The sequence below is a fragment of the Furipterus horrens genome, unplaced genomic scaffold, assembly GCF_987537825.1.
Source record: "Furipterus horrens unplaced genomic scaffold, mFurHor1.1.pri manual_scaffold_10, whole genome shotgun sequence".
In the NCBI taxonomy this organism is placed as follows: Eukaryota; Metazoa; Chordata; class Mammalia; order Chiroptera; family Furipteridae; genus Furipterus; species Furipterus horrens.
The window spans coordinates 25327791-25352501 of NW_028327180.1; the positions used below are offsets into that span (position 1 = coordinate 25327791).

At 41.0% G+C, this 24711-nt stretch overlaps 1 protein-coding gene across 1 annotated transcript in view; it reads right to left on the reverse strand.

The window, feature by feature from the left end:
- TMEM144 (transmembrane protein 144) overlaps positions 1 to 18983 on the reverse strand; it is a 61152-nt gene extending 42169 nt beyond the window's left edge. The window contains exon 1 of the mRNA XM_090288785.1: positions 18272 to 18983. Within this exon, the coding sequence (XP_090144911.1) occupies positions 18272 to 18361 (90 nt within the window). The 5' untranslated portion in view covers positions 18362 to 18983. The remainder of the gene's footprint in view (positions 1 to 18271) is intronic.
- Between the last annotated feature and the right edge of the window lie 5728 nt (positions 18984 to 24711).

The following is a 24711-nucleotide window of genomic DNA, read 5'->3' on the forward strand; positions in this document are numbered from 1 at the left end:
AAAAAAGAAAAAAATCCTGCCATTTGAAACAGCTTGGATAAACCTTAAGGACTTCATGCTAGAATAAGTCAGTCATAGATAGTAATAACTGCATGATCTCACTTATATGTAAAATTTTACAAAATCAAACTCATAGAAGCAAAGTTTAGCATGATGATTGCCAAGGGTGAGGAGGGATGGGGGACATGGGAGATGTTGGTCAAAGGGTACTAACTTTCTGTTATGAGATAAATATGTTTTGGGTATCCAATGCACAGCACGGGGACTATAGTTAATAATACTGTGTTGCATATTTGAAATTTGCTAAGAGAATAGATCTTGAGTGTTCTCATCACACACACAAAGTAATTATGTGAGGTGATGGATGTGTTAGTTATCTTGGTTGTGGTGATTATTTCACCATATATATATATATATGTGTGTGTGTGTGTGTGTATGTGTGTGTGTATATATATATATATATATATATATATATATACATATACACATTTCTTTATATATATACACACACACTTAAATGTATGAGAGAAAACTCCAATTTACCCCAAACATGACCAACTCATAACCTTCCCCTTTTAGTCAGTGGCAACCCCATTATTTTAAAACTGGAAAAGCCGGGCGTTTGTGCTGCCTGTTACTATCAGACCCAATAAGCAGAGATAGGGATTGAATCTTTATGGGTGTTTTATTCAGATGGCTGGCAATCTGAGAAGACAATGAGTTTGTACTTAATAGACCATCTTCCATTCCATTTTAAATTGGCCTTTTTATAAAGAGAAGAAAAGTATAGGGAAAGGGTTTGGAATTCAGGGGAAAAGTTAATCAGATAAAAGCTGCAGCATTCTTTCATCTGTGCCCTGGGCAGTGGTCCTTGTGCCCTGGGTGGTGGTCATCTCACCCTGGAGCACGATGGCTCAGATACCGTCTTGATTGCTTGCAGGCCTCCTGAGACACAAAGGTGGAACTGCTTATGGTTTCCTGGAGTCAAGGTGGGTCATACCTTCAGTTCCTAAAACAATATCTTTTTACATACATTTATTACTAAGCTTATTAGCTATTTCCTGAAACTAAATGTTTTCTAAAATTTGAGTCCCCCATCAATTTCAGTTGCTCAGATCAAAAATCTTGGGGTCCTTAGGCTCTGCTAGCCCATGACCTCATCTTCTGCCCAATGGGGGAGAAATATAGATCAGGATTTTTTAATCCTAAGGTCCTGCCTCTGTGGTTCACAACCCTTTCTCTCGTTTCACTTCACAATATCCACTCTGCTATAGGATAAACATTTTAAAGTGGGGAAAATTGTTTTAAAAACTGGAGATCTAGGTAACCTTGGGGTAAAATTATATACAATTTACAGTTTAAACTTAAAGTTTATAGTCTGAGGTGATGTGTTTCATCAGAATCAGGTGTGTGCATAAATTGCCTCTTACAGACCAGTAATAATTTTAACTGGACACATTTCTTTGGCCTCTTTTTGACCTGTCACAGGGTCTCAAATTCGACATGTTTAAAACATTATCTTTACAGTAAGGAATACCTATAGTCATGTTTGCCCTTCTTTAGGGAACCAAACTTCTATTCTTAGAACAATTTTTTTCCCTCCTTTAACTTTATTTTCTCACATGAGTCCCCCACTGGCCTTCTTTGATTAGTTCAGGGATATCGACTTGGCCCAAGCTCAACCACTCACAGTATTTCAAAACCCAGTTCATAATCGATCGATCTATTCTATGACACAAGGTGGGTTGATTAGAAGCTTTCCTTAGAATGTTGAACTTGGAAGCACAAAGAGTAAAAAGCACAGAGTTAATCTCTATGCTTCCAAGTGTAAAAACATAGAATCAAATTCAAAAATGGAACCTATGGAGATATAAAACAAGGTAGTTGTCAGTAGTCATACTTCCAACTGAGTAAAAGAAAATAGTCTGTGGTGAGAGAGAATAAAGCCAGTATCTAGGGAGAGGCACAGGTTAAAAGCAGAGGACTAGATTCTGGTGATAGTCCAGTCCCCAGATCGAGTTTTCCCAAGGCCCAGTTATTTCTCTAGACTTCCAGCAGGTATTAATGAGGAATTTTATACTTGGTATTACAGAGACCTATTGCTAACTAGCCTAAGGGGGGAAATGAAATTTATTCTCTTTCATGGTTAGAAAGGATATTGAAGAAGCTAATGTGATTAAAGAAATAGCTGTATTAACTAGTCCTCTATTAATTTCTGCAACTGACACTTCAGAACTGCTAGGTCACTTTTTTTATCCATCTGTCATCTCTGCTTGGTCTCAATTGAGCTTCAGGCAGTTAAGGCTTTATCTAGGGGGCTAAGGAAGAGGGCTGCAAGCTGTTTCAGTCTTCCACCCTTCCTAAACAGTGATGCCAAAGATCAATCTCTAAGAGAATAGTTCCCTGCTAGCTTTAATTGAAAAGTCTCATAAACGCTCCTGATTGGCATAGCTCAGGTCTGCTCTCTACCTCTGCCCAAATCACTCTGGTCAAATGCTTAGGTTCTCTGGTTGGCCAGATCCAGCTTATATGCTAGTTTTATGTCTGTGGGTAAGTCAGACATAACTGTACTCAAAATATAAAAACTGCTACTCGTCGGCAGCCGTCCGTCTCGAGAGACGATGGTGTAGCTTCTTAAGAGTCTATCTGCACCGCCGAGAATGGCTGTGCAGTCCGACTCGGGAGTGACACAGTATCTGTCTCCTCCCGTGTTGAATCAACATCTTGCGATGACGCTGGAGTGTCCTCTCCAGTGAAGCTGAAGCTACAGAGCCTGGGCAGGGTGATATGGAGGGTCTGCTGTTGCCCATGCAGCAGACCCCCCCTCTCTTCGCAGCTGAAGGGTCCAAGGGAAAGACGGAGTCAATACAGCTTGGCTTCAGGTGCGCCGCAGGAGTTGCCGGTGTTGACTACAACGTCGAACCGCCTTAGGGACTCCGGCTCCGGATTTTCTGTCGGGGTTTACTCCCTTAGCCTTTCCCCTGAAGAGGTATGCCGCAAGGCAGCGGAGGTTTTTTGGAGTCAGAGTTTTCCTTCTCTGATGTGCCCTGACTGGAAGATGGAACCAGCGACACTTAGCTCGCAGGCCGACGCTCAATCCACTGAGCCAAACCAGCCAGGGTAAAAAAAAAAACTGCTACTAGAAGGGATATTAAAATACATTCTGAGAAGACAACACTATAGCAACCATAGTCCACAACACCATTGTTGGTTTAATCTTCTCTTAGATTTCATGCAGCAAGAAAAGCCTTTCCCCCTCCAAAGACAGTTGGGTTATTTTCTCAAATTTGCAGTCAAGAGTCCTGAAGAATATATATTTTCTCATCTCCTTTTTTTCCTTAGATGCCTATTTCACCAAAGGACACTATTTACTGAATCACCCTTGTTGGGTATGAGGGAATCCTCTTTAATTTCTCCCTGCTCCTTCTTCTTCATATGTAGTAATGTGGGAATTATCCTCAATTTCTTCCCATCCATCCTTCTCCATATACCCAGAGCATTATATGCTCTGTCAGTTCAACTCTAAAATATCTCTAAAACCAACCTCATTATTCCATCTCCATTGTCATAGTCATTGTTCGTGTGTGCCTTCACCATCCTTTGCTTGATTTGCCTTCTTAATATTCTTCTAGTCATGTTTCTTTGCATTCTATCTTCTACCTTATGGTGAAACTAAAATAATTATGCTGTTCCCCTGAGTAAAATTTTCTCTTGGGTCCCATTGCCAAGTTCGTGGTAATGTGTGTTGGACCCTTTGTGAACTTTTGCTAAGGATGCCTAATGTGTCCTTGGTGTTTAGGTGCCAGCATCACTGCTGACCTATGTATTTATTTGGCTGCTGTGTTAACTTTGTCCTAGTCCTTTTAGGCATTACTGCTCTTGCCCTAAACTTTAATCTCATAATTAGGTGACTTTTATTTGCTGTTGGGACTCCTGGAGATCCTGACTCCTTCTGACTTAGATATTTACCAGATACTCAAACCTGGCATTATATGTAAATCACTTATGGAGCTTTTAAGAAACATACATTTCCTTGACTCAACCCAGACACACTGCATCAGAAATATACTAAAAAATAACTCCTGGAGATTCAGAAGCATATGGTTTGGAGAAGCAGTCATTTGGTGAAACACTAGACTTGAATGTCTCTGCTATTGATAGCTATTGAAGGTTGCTGCTGCCTCTTTCCTCCACTGACTTGATTTCCTCATGTACCTACTCCTAAGCCTTTTAATGAGCTGACGTATCTTTGAAGTCTTTTCAGGTTTGTCTCCTCGTTTTCTTTGCATTGGACCCTTGTGCCATCAACCAAGAATCATTATTTCAACCATTTCACTCTCCTATAGTTATATAGCCCCTTTGTTAATCCAAATCTTTGGACCTAAATTGCCCATTTTTGCTTTCTCATCTATATTTCAATCTCTAGTTCCAGTCTAAATTATTTTCCCCAACTGCTTGGGCGACATCTTCAATCATAAATTTTCCTTCTCAGTTGGGAGCCATGAAGTACAACTGTTAGATGTTCACTAGCACTTTAGAATTACTATAAAGGTTCCAGTTAGTGTTGGACTACAGCCGAGGGCAGATTGTATGCATCTCGTCAAATTCCATAGTCAACAAAATCATGTTGTTTAAAATGGACTGTAGAGGGAATATCTGCACCACAGGAATCCCCAAATGTTCATCAAATGCTACTTTTTATTTTTTCTCAGAGGGAGTGATAAACGTTTAACCTGCTGTTATTTACAGTAGAATACCAAGCTGTGGGGGTCTGGTGGCATCCTAGAGTACTTGATATAATCACTATTCAAGTAAGAATTGTAGTGGTTCAGAACAAGTCATCCCAATATGTGTCTCTGAGGTATGCAGATTATTTGGAGCTAAATGCAATTGAGACTCTGTAAGCTCATGAGAAACTTTCACCTCTTTCTTAAAGTTGGGGCCTTGCCCATAAAAAGAGTTATTACCAGAAACAACTCTTTATGACCTATCTACAGAGCAGGGAAAACTTCTAATTACTAAATATTTTATCTTATTGTCCTGTGAATGACCTTCCTCTTCTCTAAAGCCCCAGGGCGCCTTACTTCATCCTTAGCTCAGAATGCCATATATATTTTATTTTAACTTTCTGTCCCAGAACTTCTCATATATGTGAACTCTCTGACTCTCCCATGTATGTGTGGTTCCCATACATATGTATGTAATTAAATTTGCTTATCTTGCCTTGTTAATCTGTTTCATGTGGATTTAATCATTAAACCAGCAGAAAGAACCTTGAAGATAAAGAGAAATTTCTTTTTCCCCTACAAAGTGTATACCATAGACTAATACCAGCTGAAAGAAAAGGTTGACTGAGTCTGGACAGGTGGATAGTTAGTAATTCCTAGTCCTTAAAAAGTAAAAATGTAAGCTTCCAGTCCTGCCCCAAATCAGTTCCACTCCTACACTGATCCATCTCAGTTAATGGCAACAACATTCACTGGGACCTTGCACATGTCATTTAAGCAAGTGACTCATGTGTAAAATGGGGATTCTAATAATATCTATCTCATAGAATTGTTATAAAGAAATGAGTCATGATTGGCAAAGTACCTAGAATAATGCCTGGCACAATAATGGTTTCCTGAAATAGTGTGAGTGTTTAAATAATTGCTCAGAACAAAACTCTTAGAATCAACCTTGACTTCATTCTTACTGTCATACCCCATGTCCAACCTGTTGGGAAATCCTTTTCCCTCAATTAAAAAAACAAAAACAAAAAACATATCTGAACCTGACCTCCTCTTACAATGACTACTGTAACCATCCTGGATGAAGCCTCTATCATCTCAGTCTGAATTATTTGATGCCCCATGGGGGATTTTCCTGCTTTCCGTCTTTACCCCCCATGCAATATGTTTCTAAAATAACAACTGGAGTGATCCTTTCCTTTCATTTTTAGACCATGTTCACTCTTCAGCTGACTCTCCACTTTCCTGGGATTAAAAACCGAAGTCTTTACAATGGCCCACAAGGCCTTGGTCCTGCTATGAACTCCCCTCTGACATTTTTTGTGATGGTCCCTCAATCCAATCTAGCACTTCTAGCCATTCTATAATGGAGTGAGGGGGGCGGGTAGTGTAGGATGGTGAAAAGAAGAATGGAGGACAAAGCGAGAACAGATGAGAAAGCAAGATTGGACGTAGTGAATGAATGGGTGCAGGCTTGGAGGGCAGGGTTTAACTAATACATAGCAAAACATAAGAGTCAGGTAGAGTGGGAGTAGGTCAGGAATTGTGTCCAGAGCATGTAAAGTAAAAACAATCTCTTTCCAGCCACATGGAAATGGGCCTAGTAAGAGGAAGGCAAGAAAACAGCCCCAATTAGCATCCTGCAGAGAATCTGGCAACCTTGAATGTGCCTGAGTCCTAGGTAGAAATGGGCCAAGTGTAGCCTAGCTTTGTTGCAGAAGTATTCAGTGTTAGGAAGTCTGTGCATGTCTTGACAAAAAGTATTTCCAAACCTGCTGGTATGTAGAACTAACTCCATTAATATTATTGACCTGCTCCTATCCTAGAAAAATACTAATAAGAACTTAATGTTGCTTGGAAACAGCTGTAATGGGGCTAGGATGAGGGCCAGGATTAACACAGCAGAGAACGACAATGGCGACTAGGGCACTTGGGAGAACCAGTCTTGATCTAGCTCATGGATAATCGTCCTTTTCCTTCATAGACGGAGAAGGCATAGACCAAGAACAGATATACGGAATGTCATCTTTAAAGTATCATCTTGATAGAGCTAGGGCTGTAAACCAAACAAGCAGATAATTTAAAACAAAACAAATCCAAAAGCAAACCTTTCGCTTGTTCAGTTTCAAACCATTGCACTAAGAAAAAGATCGCACAACAAAATCGGGGTGTTGTCTTGTAGTCCAGCCTCATCTTCCACCTCTTTTTTTTTTTGTACTGATCTTAGTCTATTGTCCCTGTTCTAGTCTGTACAAGTACTTTTGGCTTTGTTTCTCATCCACAAGCTTGTTGTTACCTGCTTGTTTCTCAGACTCACTACCTTTATGATTACTTGGCTATGACTTGTATACTCACTACCGGCTTTGCACAGTTCCCTATGCTTTAAGTACCTGTTGATACAGTTGGCTCTAGTATCGTAATCTGTTCCCCACTTCCCCCTTTTCACTTGCACCTATCACATTCCGCCAGACCATATCTTCGGGTTCATCCAGATTACCCTCAGAGATATACCCACAGAGAGAGACTCTGTGCTAACAGCTCATGTGACAAGGTAGAAAATTCCATCAAAGCACATCGAACCACCAAATAAAAGATTCTGGAGTGTTAACAAGGTCAAAGGTTGGTTGTATGTTACGAAAATTTGTTCCAGCTGAGAGTTGAGGACGTGGTGATGAATCATTTCTACTGCTCTGTAGCGGATGCTGTTGGTCCCTCACACAGTTGCCCGCAGAGCCAGGATATCCTTCCCCCAGCTGCTGAGCGCCTAGCAGCTAAGGCTTAGAGCTACAACTTTGTCCAGAGAGAGCTGCTTCCCCACGAGATGCTTGGGAACCTACTCTTCCCTCCCCCGATCAGTGTACCTGGATTAGATTCCAAATCCCACTTTGTGTGGTTGGAGTTGGGGGAAGGATGTGTCGCCCTACCTAATTACCACGCATGGTTCTCTGAAAAAGGCTGTAAGTCTCTGACTCTGTGCTAAATGAGTGGCAGTGTTTGAAATGATCCCCCCTCTCACCTTTGAATAAAATCTACCTTTTGACTGGGAATTTTTAGTCAATTAAATCATTCAAAACTTTCTCCAACTCTGATTAGAGAATTATTTCTAGGTGAGAGCTCTGATACATCTTCTTGGACAAGCTAGCAAACCCGTATTTCATCAAGTATGCCTAACCCCAGTAATGACTTGCATCTTTTGAGATAATAGATCTTCAGCCTTCAAAAATAGAGGTAGGAGGTAGTATGTTAGTCTCTCTCACCAAATTGCATTGATGTGAGGCTCTAGAGAGAGGTATTGAATTCTGTTTCCATGGCAACTGCTTCACTGTTCAAGGGGAAAACAGGATAGCAATTGAAGTCTGTGTTAATAACTGTTCTAAAAATAATCAGTAATGTGTTGAAATCAAGTGACAGACCCAGAAAAGCAATGAGTAAAAATTATAACCATGCCGGGTGGCATTAAACAATAAGATATGGTGCAAATATTATTGCAGCTATCATGTGATTTAAGAATTACAGGAATGGTTGGTGACAAATATATTTTTGAGGAAAATCAGTTATTTTATTTGTTCATTTATTCAGGTGGCTGTTGAACACTGATTACATGTCAGCTACGAGGTAGGACCTAAGATACAGAGATAAGTCAGTACTGCCTACCTTCCAGGCTTCCCATGTTTTGGGGAGTAATAGGGAAAAAAATCTATCATAATGATAATGGATGTTTAGTTTGTCTACCCAACACCATTGTAACCGTTTTCCCCTGTGTGGCAGCCAGGAGATTAAGGATTTGTATGGGACTGATATCACATCCAGCTCCAGAGACCATTCAAAATCATTTACTATAGTAATTGTTTCAGCAGTGAGCTTGTAACCAAGGTGCAAACCTACATGACATTCCTTTTATCTATAGTGATTGGCTTCTGCATGAAGCTCTGAAAACTCATTTAGTGCTTGTGAGATGCTTACAATTTTTTTCACGTAGACGTGAAAGAGGGGTCATATAGAGTCTGATGCTTCAGGAAGCCACCTGTGACCAGGAGGAAAGTCAGCCTGAGGATGAAGTGAGCCATGGGACAAGGGCACAGTCAAGAGAACAGAAACATGGCCCGATGCGACTGAACTGCACTGAAGCCTACTCTACCTCTGGATGTTTGAGTGACACTAGCCAATAAAATTTATTTTTGTGGAAGCTTGAATTTCCAGGTTTTTTGTTGCCTGAAAACAAAACAAACCAAAAAAAGCACTCAACTAATTATAAAAAGTAATACCCAAGAATAAGTGAAATATTGCAAATAAGTTGAGGGAATTATGATTGTACAGAAAAAATAAAACAATAAATCAGAGGGAAAGAAAGGAAGTAATAAGTATCTTGGAGAAAGGAGTGCAGAACATATCAATAAGTTTTCTATATTGTGAGGTAGAGAATTCAGCTTTGCTGTCAGCATAGCTCCTGATTGTCTAACTCTCTAGGATGGTAGGCTACCAGCAAAATGGGCAACTCTTAATGTTACAGAGTGGGGTCCCCAAAACTCCCCAGGGCCTGTGGTTGGTGAATGGGGGAAGAGGACAGCTTTCAAGATGCCTTTGCATATCTGTGTCTGGTAGCTAGTGTCTTAGTTATGCAAATTGTTTGGTTTTCCCAAGACCCCAAGGAGATGGGAGGGGTTTTGACTATAGAATGGTGAGGAAAGAGCATATGGGTCTGCACACAGTTCTGTGAATGGTCAGCACCAATTACCATGCCCACTGCATCACAGGCCACAGTCAGGGATTTAAAAATAAGGCAGCAGCCATTTTCAGGGAAGAGGAGAGAACCATGTAGTTTTGAAAGGGAAAAGAGAGCAAGGACCATGTGGTTTTAGAAGGAAAGAGAGATCCATGTGGCTTTGGAAGGGCAGAGGGAGATCCATGTGGTTTTGAAAGGGAGAGGAGAGAACTATGCACGATCCAGTGCAACATGGCACATGTTTTGCTGGACTTTTTATGGAGGCTGATGACGTCGTACCCCAGATCCTGAAGGAGAGAGCTGACAGATAAGGGATGGGGAACTTCTGGGCTTGACTTTGGCTTCTAGTCTTTTGGGGACCAAGGGAAGTGCTGGGTCCCATGGCACAACAGGTCTCTGAGTTGAAGTGCTCACTGCCCTCCCGAGTTTGGAATATTGTAAATAAAGACCTGTTTTTTTCAACACGAGTTGTTGGGTTTTACACCAAGGCACCACATGAAAGAACCCCATTTTGCTCAGTAACATTAACCCAGAGATGAATGTATCATGAATCTAAGAAGCTTAAGTTCAAGAGCCCTTCACTTACACTGACCCTATGGGGTGGGGATGAAAGTAGCAGCCCCAATACATTAGCAACTGGGCTGCCCCAGGTTGAAAGTCACTCTCTAAAGCTGGTGGTGTTTCTGGGCTAAGGGCAGAGTGAGGGTGGGCTATCTCCATGATTTCTCTCTTTTCCTGACTTCCAGTTAACAACCCCCCAGTGGGCCCCATGGAGCACCTGGAACTTATCTTTGACCCGGATGATAAGTATGTGAACTTCTGCCTGCTCTCAGCTCTGCCTTAAACACTAAGAATTAGGCTCTGTGGTTATCTAGGGTTGAGAAAACAGGTGAAATCTGCCTGAGTTAGACTAGTTGCTGTAGAAGCTGTGGCTGTTCCTAATATCTATTTTACCCCACCACAGTGTCCTGGTAATGATAAAGTTAACTTATTTTGTGGGGGGGAGGGGTGTGGTAAGTGCTTTTATTAATTTATTTAATCCTCACCAACCCTATGAGGCCCTGTTTTCAAGAATAGTAAAACTAATATTAAACTACTATACTATTATCTTTATTCATTATTGTCCTCGTAATATTGCCAGAGGCTTGGGGAGAGTGTGCTTAAGGGGTCTGAAGGTATCAAATCACCTAAAGGGAAATTACTCAATGTGTGATCTAAGCTTAATAACTTGTATGGCAAATGTCCCCTGATTTTAATTACAGTAAGTCCTCACATCAGGTCTTAGATTGGTTCTGGAACTTTATGTGAAACAAGGAATAAGGAAACCAGTTTACCACCAGCTAACTGATACTGAGGAGAGTGAAGTCCCTACTGTGTCTCTTCAATATTACAATGGCACGACATTGAATGAACTGATGTTATTCAAGGACGTACATTGCCAAGGACCCACCCTACAACGACATATACAGCCTCACAGGGGTTACTGTAGACTAAGTTTAATATCAAAGGCAAAATTATCACAGTTTAATTTAAAGTAGCATTCAGAATTTAGTCTCGATTATCTTTTAAGTCCTTTGTGAAGTACAGAAGAATAGAGTGAGCAAATGCTGAATAATTTGCTGCATTTAGTAACTTATGCAACTGACAGCTATTTCTTGAACTTCGAATTATATGTTGATCATGGTGTATCCATCAGTGTTTTCTTATGGCCTCTTTAGAGAGTGCTGAGTCATTAGCATCATCCTTGCAAGTGAATGAGCCATTCCTTCTTACTGTGCATCAAGCAAGCACTGTGCTAAGTGCTTTCCATATAACACATAGTTTAGTTTTTAGAACCCTGGGAACAAAATATAATCTGTTTTTTCAAATGAGAAAATGCAACAAAATTAAATATATTGGTGTCTTAGTTTGAGCTGCTATAACAAATTACCATACATGGGGTGACTTAACCAACAGAAGTTTAGTTTTCATAGTCTACAGGCTAAAAAGTCTGAGATCAGAGTGCACACAGTGGGGATCTGGTGGCAGCCCTCTCCCTAGTTTGCAGAAGGCTGTCTCCTTGCTGTGTCCTGAGAGGGCAGACAGGAGAAAGAGGAAGCAAGTTTTCTTTTGCTTCTTTTTACAAGGCCACTGATCCATCACGAGGGCTCCAACTCCATGACCTAATTACTTCCCAAAGGCCTCATCTCCAAATACATTGGCCATTAAGAGTTTCAACATATGAATTTGGAAGGGACACAAGCATTCAGTCTATAGCACTTGCCAAAAGCATGTAGCTGAGGTAAGAATATTTTGGTTGTAAATTCCTTAACTCAACTGAATTAAATGCAGATTTATTGTAATAAACTATTATACAGCCTGGCTATTTCTATATTGTAAGAAATTACTGCAAAGATAAAACATGGAGTGTTGCCTTTGAGCTGGTGATTAGCTCAAGGTTGTCTTCATTCTCTAAAGAACTGAAAAACAGTGTGCATTCTCAACCAAAGCATTGTTTATTTCCTGTGGAAAAATAATTGAGATGTGTTATATTTAGAGAAATGACATGTTCATTCTTATCAAAACATTTAACTTTCTTCTGTGTGTCATAGTGCTTTGTATCTGCTCATCTTTTTAATTTCAAAACTCTCATCAGGCTTCTTAACAAAGCATTTTGGCTTATAATTGTCAGAATATAGAGGTAGCCAGGATGCAAAGCTGGTCATGACAACAGGATATGTTAGTTAACCTGGTCAGAATGTCAACAAGATGTAAACAATCTACTGAATATGCTAATATGACAAACTCATCCTCGCTGAAATGTGCGGTTGGCAAGTTTAAAAAGTGTACCTGTGGAAGTCTGGGTGGGACTCCAACCAGCCAGCGTGGAGGACTGGGAGTCCCCATTCCCGTGCTTCCCACTCCCCTTGCTCCTACTGGCCCTCGAGTTGGTCCGGAAGTTGCCTCTCTCCTCCACCCCCTTCCCCCTTTTCCCTCAATAAACCTGTTGCTTGCTCCCACATTGGTCTCTGGGTGATGTCTTAGAGTAAGGCTACTCTGACAATAATTTTTGCCTATGATACACATTATGTGACCATGGGAACTCTCTGACTGCCTTTTAGAAAACAATGTGATTTTTCCTGTAAAAGGTATCTTTATGGATGCAGAACCGGGAATGGTCTGTAGAGGATTTGATTTCTTTCTGCAATTTTCCTTAGACGGTTCCTCCTCACCCGACTACGAGTGTTTCTGGTTTTTATTCCATGGGTTGTGAATTCTAATCTCTCAAATCTTTCCTTTTCCCAAAATTTATATGCTATGACCTTGCTTTGAGAAAGGGCTGGGTAGGTAAGGGTGGTTGGCTCTTCAGAGTATGTGATATTAACATATTCTGTCTTCAATCAATGGATGAAATGTTACGAAGAAAATTGAACTCTCATAAAGAAAGAAAAGGTACGGAAAAGTCTTATGTAAACTGAAAATGATGTTTTGAGTTTTCCTACAACTTTTTAGTTTCTTCTATTCTTCCTCTTTGGGCATGTTCCTATTTTCTTCCTGGCCTGCCCCATTCTTTTTGGACTTCCTTAGCTAGGGCAATTTTAGCATGCATCCAGATTACTTGGAGGGTTTATTACAATACAGATGACACAGCCCGTCCTCCAGGAGTTTCTAACCCAGTAGGTCTGGGGTACAGTTCAAGGGTTTGCATTTCTAACAAATTCCCAGGTGAAACTGATGCTGCTGGGCCAGGGCCACACTTTGAGGACCACTGATCTAGAGATTGTGCTTTTATCATTTTGATATTTTCATTCATTTGTTGTTCATTCAGTCATTTTCCCATTCAATATTCATTGAGACATTACTGAGCCAAACAGTGCTTCAGACGCTGTGTACCCCCCGCAGAACCCAGCTTTAGTGACTGGCATTTAGTGGGTCTTTAATAACTATTAAGTGGCTGTGCAACCTACATTTTCCTAAGTATCACCAGCCTGTGGGTACCAAGCACTTTTTAGTGGGAGTGACCAAAACTGCACTGACTATTACTCTCTCCTGCATAAAACAAGACCTCCAGCACCTCTCAAAGGGACTAGGTTTGTGTCACAAGGATGCCAGGGCTTGCCACTCATATGCCATAACCCAGCGTTTCTGGCTACCACACATTAGCCTCTCTTTGGATGCTTTCCGTCTGTGTAGCTACTTAAAGATAACTCTCTGCTGAGCTCACTGCTGCTGCTGTCACTTCCATGGCAACCATGAGGTACATGCCAGGGGTGCTGCCCAGCAGTGTTTCCAAAATAGCCAACACCTGAAAGCAGTGGGGAGCATGGGATGCTCCCTCACCCTGTATCGCATCTTCTTGTCTGGAAACCAAAGTGTGCTGCTGGCATCTCTGTATCTCACAGGATAATATGGGGTTGGCCAAAAAGTCCATTTGGTTTTTCCCCCGTAAGATGGCTCTAGTAGCACTTAGTTGTCTTTAACTTCATTTGCAACAATTTTGTTAGATCTTATTGTGAAAGCGGTCATACCAGTGTGCATTAAAAATAAATAAATCTTATCAAAATAGGTGAATTTTCTGTGTAGCCATTTTAATATTAAAGATAAAAGAAAATACAAATTTTTGGCATATTATGCTTTATTATTTCAAGAAAGGTAAAAATGCAACTGAAATGCAAAAAAAGAATTTGTGCAGTGTATGGAGAAGCTGCTGTGACTGATTGAACGTATCAAAAGTGGTTTGTGAAGTTTCGTGTTGGAGATCTCTTGCTGGATGATGCTTCATGGTCGGGTAGTTCAAGTTGATAGCGATCAAATAGAGATATTAATGAAGAACTATCAACATCATACCACACAGGAGATAGCTGACATACTAAAAATATCCAAATCAATAGTTATCGGTGAAAATGTGTCTTTCATTTTATGGAAAAAAACCATATGAACTTTTTGGTCAACCCAATACATGCAAATAACTCCATCAGTGTTTACCCATAGTTCTCTCCTGAGGCTTGAATCTATAGGGCTGGGGAGGTGGGAAATGGGTATATTAACACAGCCTGTTTTTTCTATTCCTGGTTCTCTATCAATTCATAAAACATGTATATGTAATTTCCACACCCCAATGACTTATCAGATATGCCACACATGTCTGATCACAGTGAGGGACACAACTGAGTCTCAAAACTACTAGGTATAAATGAAATAAGGACCCCAAGTTTCTCTCTGCCTCTTTTCCTGCACTTTGAAGGTGTTTCTTTATAATCGCAATGCATTTCTAATGTGCCAGGCTTAATCTAGTGTAACCGGAGGCCTGCCTTCCCTCCTTTAAATGTACTCTGCAGCCTATTTCCTTTACACAAACGGTGCCTCAGGTGAGGAGAGAAGGGATCATTTGCGGCTCTGCACAGGCTTCCTGCAAGGAGCCAGAAAATCAAGACAGCTTTATCCAATCATTAGTCCTCTCCACAAGTTGAAAACCACTGCCACTTGGGTTATTCTATCCTAAGCCAAGAATGACTTGGGCCAGGTGTCTGGCCTGGTTCTGTGTGTGTGGTCAGAGGGGGTGGGGGGCATGGTGGGGGGCAGACTATTGAGCCCTTGAGCATCCACAGCTGAAATAAAGAAGTTTAATTGTCTAGGTTGTCCAGGGGCTTTTTGAAGGATAAAAACTCATTGCCTGATCCTTCTGTCACCACTATCTCATTTACTCATCAGAGACACTGATGAGGTGAGTGGAATTAGTACTCTTCTCTTAGAGATGGATGAGAGAGGCCAGATTACTTGCCACAAGGGATCTGAGCTTCCCGGAGTCCCTTCTCTAGACATTATAGCCTTCCGTCTCCACTAATCCCTCTGGTGGCTGTAAGGGGAAGCAATGTATTGCTCTTTTAATAAAGAGACATTTTGGGTGGCGGGGAGGGGGTCAAAAAGGCATTCAATCAAATTTACTAAGTCATAGAGTTCTTATCTACTTCCTAAGCATTTTCCACTAAAAAGGTTGCTTTATAAACAGTTAGCAGAGGCCTCTGTTTTTTTATAACCTGGCTTCCGCCAAAAACTTACCTTTAATTTTTAAAGAGTCAGGTCATTTATTATTCTCAATATGTGAAAGCAATAAGATAGCTCTAATAAAACAGCTCTGTCATGGTTTCCTTTCAAGAAGTTAACCTTTACTCTCTAGAAAATAAGTCCGTGCTTACGAAAGTGTGCTTTAAGAGTTTTGGAGCACAAAGAAAATGGCTTTGATGCTTGAATTCTTCGGACGTTTATCCCAAATCAACAGGTCCTTCTGGGCCTCAGTCAATATTGGAATTGCGCCTTCTCTTTCCTCCAGGTGGCAGAACATTTACAGAGGAAGAGAGGTCTGAGTTTAAGAGTGCTAAAGCAACAGTTCTATTATCATTTTTACTACTTTATCCCTGGGAAGTTTATTCCTTCCTTCTCTATATATTACAACTCGTTACTCTCTTTTGCTTTGTAAAAGATATTTTTAGGAGTGTATACCATACTCTGATCTCTTACACACACCCCGGTATCACAAACTTCTTTTCCAGGGGCGGGGGGCAAATAATCTTGTCCCCTTCCTGCCTTCTGATTCTATTTGCCATAGAAGCAAAAAGAATAAGCCTAAGTGAGGCCCGGAGGTCATCCACCCCTGCCTTTGTGCCAGGACAAGCAAACTACCTAAGCCAATTACTAACCGGTTTTTAAAAAAACCTCCAATCAGAGAGAATCCACATTTTTTTTTTTTTTTTTTTGTGAACTGTTGCTCCTGCAACTGCACACTCCAAAAGTCTTTCCCTATCTATGTGTACCCTTATCTCACTGTTCTTTTTTTTTTTTTCCTCATTTGCGTTAACCCTTTCTCACCTTTTTTGAACCTCCAGGCCTTCCCTTCTCAGAAGTGGTGGGAGTTAAACGTTCCTCTGCAAACGGCCAAGACAGTCAGGTGAGTTGTAGTCCTGGGAACCCTGGTGCTTTAATCCCCAGCTACAGATGGACAGTGGTGTGGGGTGACAGCATTCCTCATTTTATAAGGTGTTTGTTCTGCGGCTAAGCAAACGCTCTCAGTCCAGCCCTGAGACTGACCTTTCAAAGTCTGTTTCCAAACAGGACACTAGAGGGCTCCCAGGGGTTAAAAATAAGTGGAAAATTATTTGAATGAAAACTGCTTCTGTATGGCATTTGCTTTTGCAATAATTTAAAATGAAAGTTTATTTTCTAAACAATTAAAAAATTATCTGTCTGAAAATTGGGATATAAGCAGTCAGTTGGTAAGCAACTGTTTTTTTTGTTTCTTCTTTTTGCTTTGTAATCAGTAGTTTTCAAGGGAGCCGTTAAAGCCGAGCTGAAATATTTGAAATGTGGAACACTCTTGACCATGAAATATGTTCTACTTACATGCCTCAGCCTTTACAAGTTCTTTGCATTAGAGTCAGGGATTACATTGTTTCTGGAGCGAAGCATGGGGCCAGCTGTGTAAGTAAGGTTGTGTACAGTTTCTTCTTCTTTTTAATAATGTGCAAAAAATAGAGCAAGAGATTCTTTTATTTTCTTTCAGCTGACTTTGGTGGAAAGAAAAGGAGTAAAAAGCAGTCGGATTTCTGTGTTGCGTTTCTGTGTGGGTGTGTGACAATAAATGTAACTGCTTTCGAGACAGATGGGCATTTATGGCTTTATATTATAACTATTAATGTAAGGTAATGGATCATTATGAAGAAAAATTGTAGTGTTAGGTTAAGAGAATATATTTCTGAATTTGAGTGTTAGTTATTTAGTTAACTAATTAGTGAAAGATTTAAAAAGTAAATATGGAATAGTTATAGATTTTTAAAAAACCATGTATTATTTTAAATTATTTCTGAATTTCAAAAAGGAAGAGCCTGGATTTATCAAATTTTAGTGCTTTTCATTTAGAGTGAAATTGAATGACTCTTGTTACAAGTTATAAAATATTCTTGGATTTTTGTGGCTTGTTCTCACTAGTTTAAACTGAATATCCAATTTATACATCTATCTTGTTTCTGGATTTTACACTTCATTAAAAAAAATTTAGTGGTGATATTTATGCAAGGAAAGAGTTACTTTTTCCCTTTGCTCTTGTAGAGGAACTTAACTGCCATGAGATTGTGACTCAGTTAACTGTTTCCATTCATTCCCAGAAACTAGCCCCACTGCTCCTTGGGAGACTGAGAGGAATTAAAAGGTTTGTTGTGGCCGGTGTCACAAACATTCCCAACTGCATCACTGACCCTTTACTTCCATCTCTACCCACTGGAGACCACTTAGAACACCTACGCAGAGGCCACAGCTGAATTCAGGAAACCATGCATCATGTCACCAGGAGACAACTGCAGACTTTAAACTCTCTTCAACATGTGGATGCAGCAGAGAAATGACCTGTCCAGACAAGCCAGGGCAGCTCATAAACTGGTTCATCTGCTCTCTGTGCGTCCCGCGGGTGTGTAAACTCTGGAGCAGCCGGCGTCCAAGGACTCGGAGGAACCTTCTGCTGGGCACTGCCTGCGCCATCTACCTGGGCTTCCTAGTGAGCCAGGTGGGGCGCGCATCGCTCCAGCACAGACCGGACGCGGAAAAGGGGCCCCACCAGAGCCGAGACACCGCCGAGGCACCCTTCCCTGAGATACCCTTGGATGGTACCCTGGCCCCTCCCGAGTCTCAGGATAATGGATCTACTCTGCAGTCCAATGTGGTGTACATTACCCTACGCTCCAAGCGAAGCAAGCCCGCCAATATCCGTGGCACAGTGAAACCGAAGCGCAGAAAGAAGTACACCGTGGTATCCCTGTCCCCGGGACAGGAGGCTTTGATGGGACCATACCTTCAGTCGCAGGAAACTGCACGGGCAGCTGATGCTGAAGTGCCCGGGTACGTCCAGAGAGGAAACCTGGCCAAGGTTGGAGAAAAACATTGGAGATTGATACGGGGTCCGGGCCTGCGAGTTGGGGGCTCAGACTTACAGCTGCCCGAGGCCAGAGAGAGCAACATCAGAATCTACAGCGAGAGCGCCCCCTCGTGGCTGAGCAAAGAAGACATCCACAGAATGCGCCAGTTGGCCGATGGTGCTGTGGCGGGCTTCCAGCCTGTGCCCTGGAACAGCCAAGCGCGCTTGCTGGTGCTGGAGGGGAGCGCCGCTGGCTCTGTGCCTAGCTGCGGCTCTAGCCCCTGTGGGCTGCTCAAGCAGCCTTTGGACATGAGTGAGGTGTTTGCCTTCCACCTGGACAGGATCCTGGGGCTCAACAGAACCCTGCCTTCTGTGGGCAGGAAATCAGAGTTCATCCAAGGTAACAGCTTCACATGCTTCAGTATTTGCAGCTGTTGGGGTTTGGGGTTGATTTTCTCTTTTCTCTCACTCTCTTTTTCTAAATGATTTTCTCCACCCACGTTTCACATTTGGACAGCAGCAGCAGCAGCCTCTCTTTCCATCTGCTTGGCCTTCTTTATTTTCCCAGCTTTGGGAGGATAGGAGAGTTCCAGGGTAATGCTGTACTCAACATGCAAGAGTAAGCCTCCACTGGATCAACTTTGCTCCCCACTCCCCTTACTGCACTTCCCAGGGGCTTATTAAATCTAATTAAAGTCAATGGCAATTTGCATGATGAGAGGAAGCCAGGGTGGAGACAAAGATCTTGTTGACAGACATATTATCAGACAGGTTACTATGGAAGTAAGCAAAATTTTGTTTGTTTGTTTTTAAAAGGAAGAGGGAAGTGGGTTATCTCTCTTTAGCAGATGGAATCTTTTTAAGAAGCCCAGAGCCAGACCCTGTTAGAGTCAACCCTTTGATTTTTCACAATGGATTTAACCCCTTTATTTAACAAAGAAAATGAGACAAAAATAGGGGATTTGCTAACTAGCCATATAGTTTTTCCAGCTCCATGACAGTGGTTTATTGAGCCTGATTTTCAAGAATCTCTCAGGCGGTACACATTTTGGCAGGTTCTGAGTATGCAGCCAGTCACCTCCATTGCAGGCAAAGGGCTGGTCTGGCCATGTGTTTGCCATAGAACGGATCTTCTCTGAGTCTTGAGGCTCTTTCAAGGTTTGAATACAAAGTAGGGTGAGTCAGTGGCTAGTGTTTAAATGCAGAAGAATCCCAGAAATTGCCTCTGTGAATCCTCTGGCCCAAGAGGCTAAAAAGGACTCCCAATGAAATTATAAACTTGAAGGATGTCTCCTTATTCACTGTCACCATGAAATTTAGTATTTTAGTTAGATTCCCAGGGAGGCGATAGTTCTTATCTAGCTACCCAGCACTTATTTCTATATAGCCTGTGTCATTGCTTTGTATTATAATGCTTGACTAGTAATCTGTTCCTTCCCACTAGCCTCTAGGTTTGTGAAGGCAGAGATATTTCCGATCTTGTTTATTATTGCATTTATAGGTCCTAGTGGAGAGTCTGGAACATAATAGGTGCTCAGTAAATATTTTTGAATAATTTAGGAATGCATTCTTGCCCTGTTTTACTGACTCTAACAGTAAATCTATATTTACCTTCAGCTTCTAACACTCAAGACAAGTGCTACTGATTTTAGTCCGAAGTCCAGACCAGGATTTCTCCTGGAGGATCTTATTAAGAGGTCATTGTAGAGTTAATGAAAAAATCTCTTTGGCAGCCTCTGTATAATTCGAATAATGAGGTTTATAGCATTTTTTCTTATAAAATCTATCAGTATGGTCTGCTGACCTCCCATTATAAAGTAATTTTATAATGAGTTTTCCATAGGAGGAACAGTAAGATTTAGTTTAGGTATGTATTTCTCTGATAATTTTTAATCCTTTAATATCTGGGAGAGTGGGTAGCTAGCAAATCCTGTAAGTTATCTTCTCTAAATTTTGTTTCTGTTCTCGGACTTCTGATTAATGTTTGTGGAAATAAGTTCAGGCCTAGTACCAAGAACAGAACTAGTCTGTATTGTTAGTTGAATATAGATATTTGGCTTATCTCAGCTAACCCTTTCAAGAAACCTATGCGGTAGACATTTTTTCTTTTTTGTTACCTCAATTTTGAGATGAGGAAAAGCAATAAGACAGCTGAAGGTCATACAATGAATTAGTCATCTAGAAAAAAATTCAGACCTTTGTTTTGTAACTTCCAAGTCTTTTCATCAATCTTCTCTCAACAAATCATTCAAGGGGCCTAAAATATGTCTTCCTTCTCCATCACCACAACGTATTAGTATGTTTAGTAGTTTAATGTAATTAGAAACAGATGATTTACTCCCTGGTACACAGATATGGGCTGCTATGGGCACCTCTTTTTTTTCTTTTCGCTTTTCCCCTCAAGACGATAACAATCTTGACTATAGCAAGAATAATATTGATGTTACTATATATCAGGCACTGTTTAAGTATGTGCATGCTTATCTCATGAAAATTTTATCAGGTGTGTACACTATGAGAGACATTTTGTGGATGTGGAAATAGAGGCCCAGGGTAATTAAATAAATACCTTGCTCAAAGTAATATAAATTGCCTGGATGTAAAAAGGGTACATATTGTAACCTGCAAGAGGAGATATAAGAGAATCAAATACTATGATTTGAATGATCTCCCTGCTTCCAGCCTCCCAGATGAAGCTTTCTGTTGATTTAGTTCAAAGACAAATTGTCCTAATTATAAAATTTATTCTCAGGTGGATTTAAAAAAAAGGTTTTTTTTGTGTTTATTTATTTTGTTGTTGTTACTAAAACTGACATGGACCATCCAATCAGCATAGAGCCATAAGCTCAGGTTAGTCTGGGACAGGTTCTTGATTGTATAACTTAATGAATTCTAGTTGATTCTTTTGGAATATCTGTGAACTCAGTGGAGTTGCTGGCATTGTATTGTATAGCAGACCATTTTCTGTCAGATGTTAGTTACCCCAAAGACAACCCAGAAAATGAGAAGGAGGTTAGGGGAAGGGAAGGTAAGGTTGTAATTACATAGGATGCCTGCAGTGTACTGTACAAAATCCAGCAATTATCATTGTAGCAGATGCTCATCCTATGCATGTCTTTGCAGGAAATGCAAAAGTGTTTTGAAATATAGCATCAAAGGACTTTAAAAAACCCCTACTTACAATAATGAAATCTTCAATTGCAAATTTATAAAGACTGCAGTGCCTATACTATATTTTTATTTTTGTCTATTAAACCACTCAACACTCATACACAACAGATAGTATTGATACTATAAATATGGGAAACCTGAGGCTCAGCACGGTTATGATTTTGCCTAAGGATGCATAGCTAGTGAATAGTGGCACTGGAATTTGTACCCAATTCCATATGACACTAAATCCTCCTGGTGTTGCTTTGCTTCATCCACTCTACCTCTCAAATACAACTTGATATATAATATGGGACAGTGACAAAAATGTCCAAATTTAAGCATCGTGATTTCTGATTTACTACCATGCCGACATTTCTATTTAGTTTTCTTTCTCAATCTAACAATTTAACATTGATAATATTGCTCTGAGGTTTTTATATTTTTTATTTTTATTTATTTTTTAATGCAAGCCAGTGATTACCAGATTTTTTTATTTTAACAAAAACGGTTCCATGAATGCAAACATAACTGAACATATTAGCACGTTTTCTGCCAAACTATCCTTGCAAAAGTCATAAATTATTATAAAGGTCACCAGATACTGTGTGGTTCTGACACATTTAGGTAATTACTTTAACAAAATATTTTCAAATGTTTGTCTAAAACAAGACAAAGCAGACTAAGTCTATGTAAAAGGCAAGAGTATCAGAAAAGCCAGCACTCCAACTGTGATCTTCGATTTAGCAGCTTTGCTAAAGCTGCCCCTAGCAGTCTGCACCGTAATGTGAATGAATCCCAAGGGATATCACTTTGGTAGCATTTAAGCATTGTACTATTTTTCATGCCCGGCATGGAAGATGCATTATGTATACTTTATTTTTAGGATGCTGCTTTATTGCCACAGAGCTGTCATACTGAATTAAGGCAGCCTCGTTCCAGGAATTCTGTATGTCAAGGCTGTTGAAATGACAAACTGCAGGCATCCCACTAACTTCCATTGAAATTCATGGTAGATCCCAAGCTGCTCCCTGTTTTCCAACCTGTATCGCCTGCTCTTATTACAAAGCAGGAGAAGTACATCGTGTCTTTTTCACTCTGGAGCAGCACTGTGCGCTGCTGCGGCTGGGGCACTTCCCAGAGCAGAGCGATCGCAGCTGTGTGTTTCATGTTCTTTCTGGCTCTCAGGTAAGGGCAGGAGTGTTTTGCAGGGAGTTATCAGAATAACCCAGATGCCCTCACCACTAGGAAACACACAGACTTCAAAATCCTGGAAGTCTTGGGCATAGGTGCAGATTTTCTTACAATCTTTACTTGGGAGCACAGGAATCATGTTTTATTTGTTAAAATCTGGATTGAAAGCACATTGTTTTCTTTTCATCAGAAAAGCCTTAAGGGTATTTTTTTTTAGCAATCAGACTGAGCTGGTCAGCTCCATGCTCTCATTCATCAGCAAGCTAAAGTTTTCTGAGCATCTGCTCCAGGCTGCTCTGCTCCAGTGTCTACCTGTTAGCTCACTCCATAGTGAGTGAGTAGGGCAACCTGGTGACTTCCTCTGCTGCGTCTCTGCAGCTCGGGCCCTGACCTCACACGTGGCTGGCGCAGAGGGACAATGAATAGTTGAAACAGGGCTCACAACATAAAAGGTTGTGTGGGGCTCAGCTACATGCAAGCTGTTCCCTTTATCTTTACTTGAACTATACTATCAGCTTTCTTTTTTTTTTGTCTCTTAAGAAATATTTATTGAGCACCTGCTCTGTGCCAGCCAGTGGCCTGGAGGAAATCTTATTGCCACCGATTTCAGGACTCACGCAACACCAGGCTGATCTCAAGGTCATGACCTTTCCATTAGAATCGAATCTGTTGATGTCTCTGTCCCTAAGGACATCACCAGTGCTGAAGGACACCCCTGGCCCCCTCCCACCTCAGTTAATGGGCAGATAGTGGCGTTTCCTTCTAATTCAGTTGTAACCAATAGCATTTGCTTTCTGTATGTGAGGCGCTGCTCTAAGCATGGAGGAGAAGCTGTGTAGTCTTTAATTCAAATAGCTTTGTAGTAAGAGCGTGGGCAGGTGTATCAGACCGCTAGGGCTGCCATCACAAATACCACAGACTGCGAAGCTTAAACAACAGAAATTTATTTTCTCACAGTTCTGGAGGCCAGAAGTTCAAGATCAAGGGATCCTTATGTTTGATTTCTTCTGTGACCTCTCTCCTTGGCTCACAGATGGCTGCCTTGTCCCTGTGCCCTCCCATGGCTTTTCTTCTGTGCCTGTGTGTTCAAAGCTCTTCTTCTTACAAGGACAACAGTCAGATTGGATTAGGGCCCACCATATGGCTTCATTTTAAAATTACCCCTTTAAAGGACCTATTTCCACATACAATCACATTCTGAAGAACTGCGGGTTAGAGCTTCAATGTGTGAAGTTTGAAGAGACACAGTTTAGCCCATAACTGGCAATCTAGACTCCTTGAGTTTGAATCCTGGTCCTACTGCTTGATAGTCATGTGATCTTGGACAATGAATATCTCTGTACCTTATTCCTTCATTAGTATAATAGGATGGTTAAAATAAAAATAATGATGATAACAGTGCTTATCTCATAGAGGTGTTGTGAAAATTGAGTTCATAGATGTGAAATATTTTTAACAGTATCTAACACATAGTAACACTCAGTGTTACCTTTTATTTTAATCCAGTTTCTAAGCTGATTCAGCTCTTTGTGATGGGTTTCCTTAGATTTTCTTAGTTTATCTAGATTAATATTTACATGAAATAAATAAAAAGCCCCCAAAACTGTCATTTAAAGAAAGTGCTTGGAGTTGATAGTAGATAATGCCAGTATCACATCTGTGGAGTGCCAGGCACTTTAGGTTTGTTATCTCACTAAATGTTAGAACAGCCCCGAACATCGAATATTCCTGGACAGATTTTCTGTGGGAGAAAATGAGACTCAGAGAATAACATACATCCTCGGAAGGCCCACAGGTTGTGTGTAGTGGGGCTGAGGGTGTAGATGTGGCTCAGAAGGACTCCATGGCCTCTGTCCTTATCACTTGTGTGCACTGTCTGCCCTTAGCCCTTCATGCGGCGTGCGTGCCTCCAATGGCTGTGGCCTGGGCCTTTCCCACTTCATCCTCTATCCAGATTGTAACCCGCCTTCACCACTGCCTTTCGGTCTCGTTTTTGAACGTAGCCATGATGCCTTACCTGTTTCCCTTCTCAT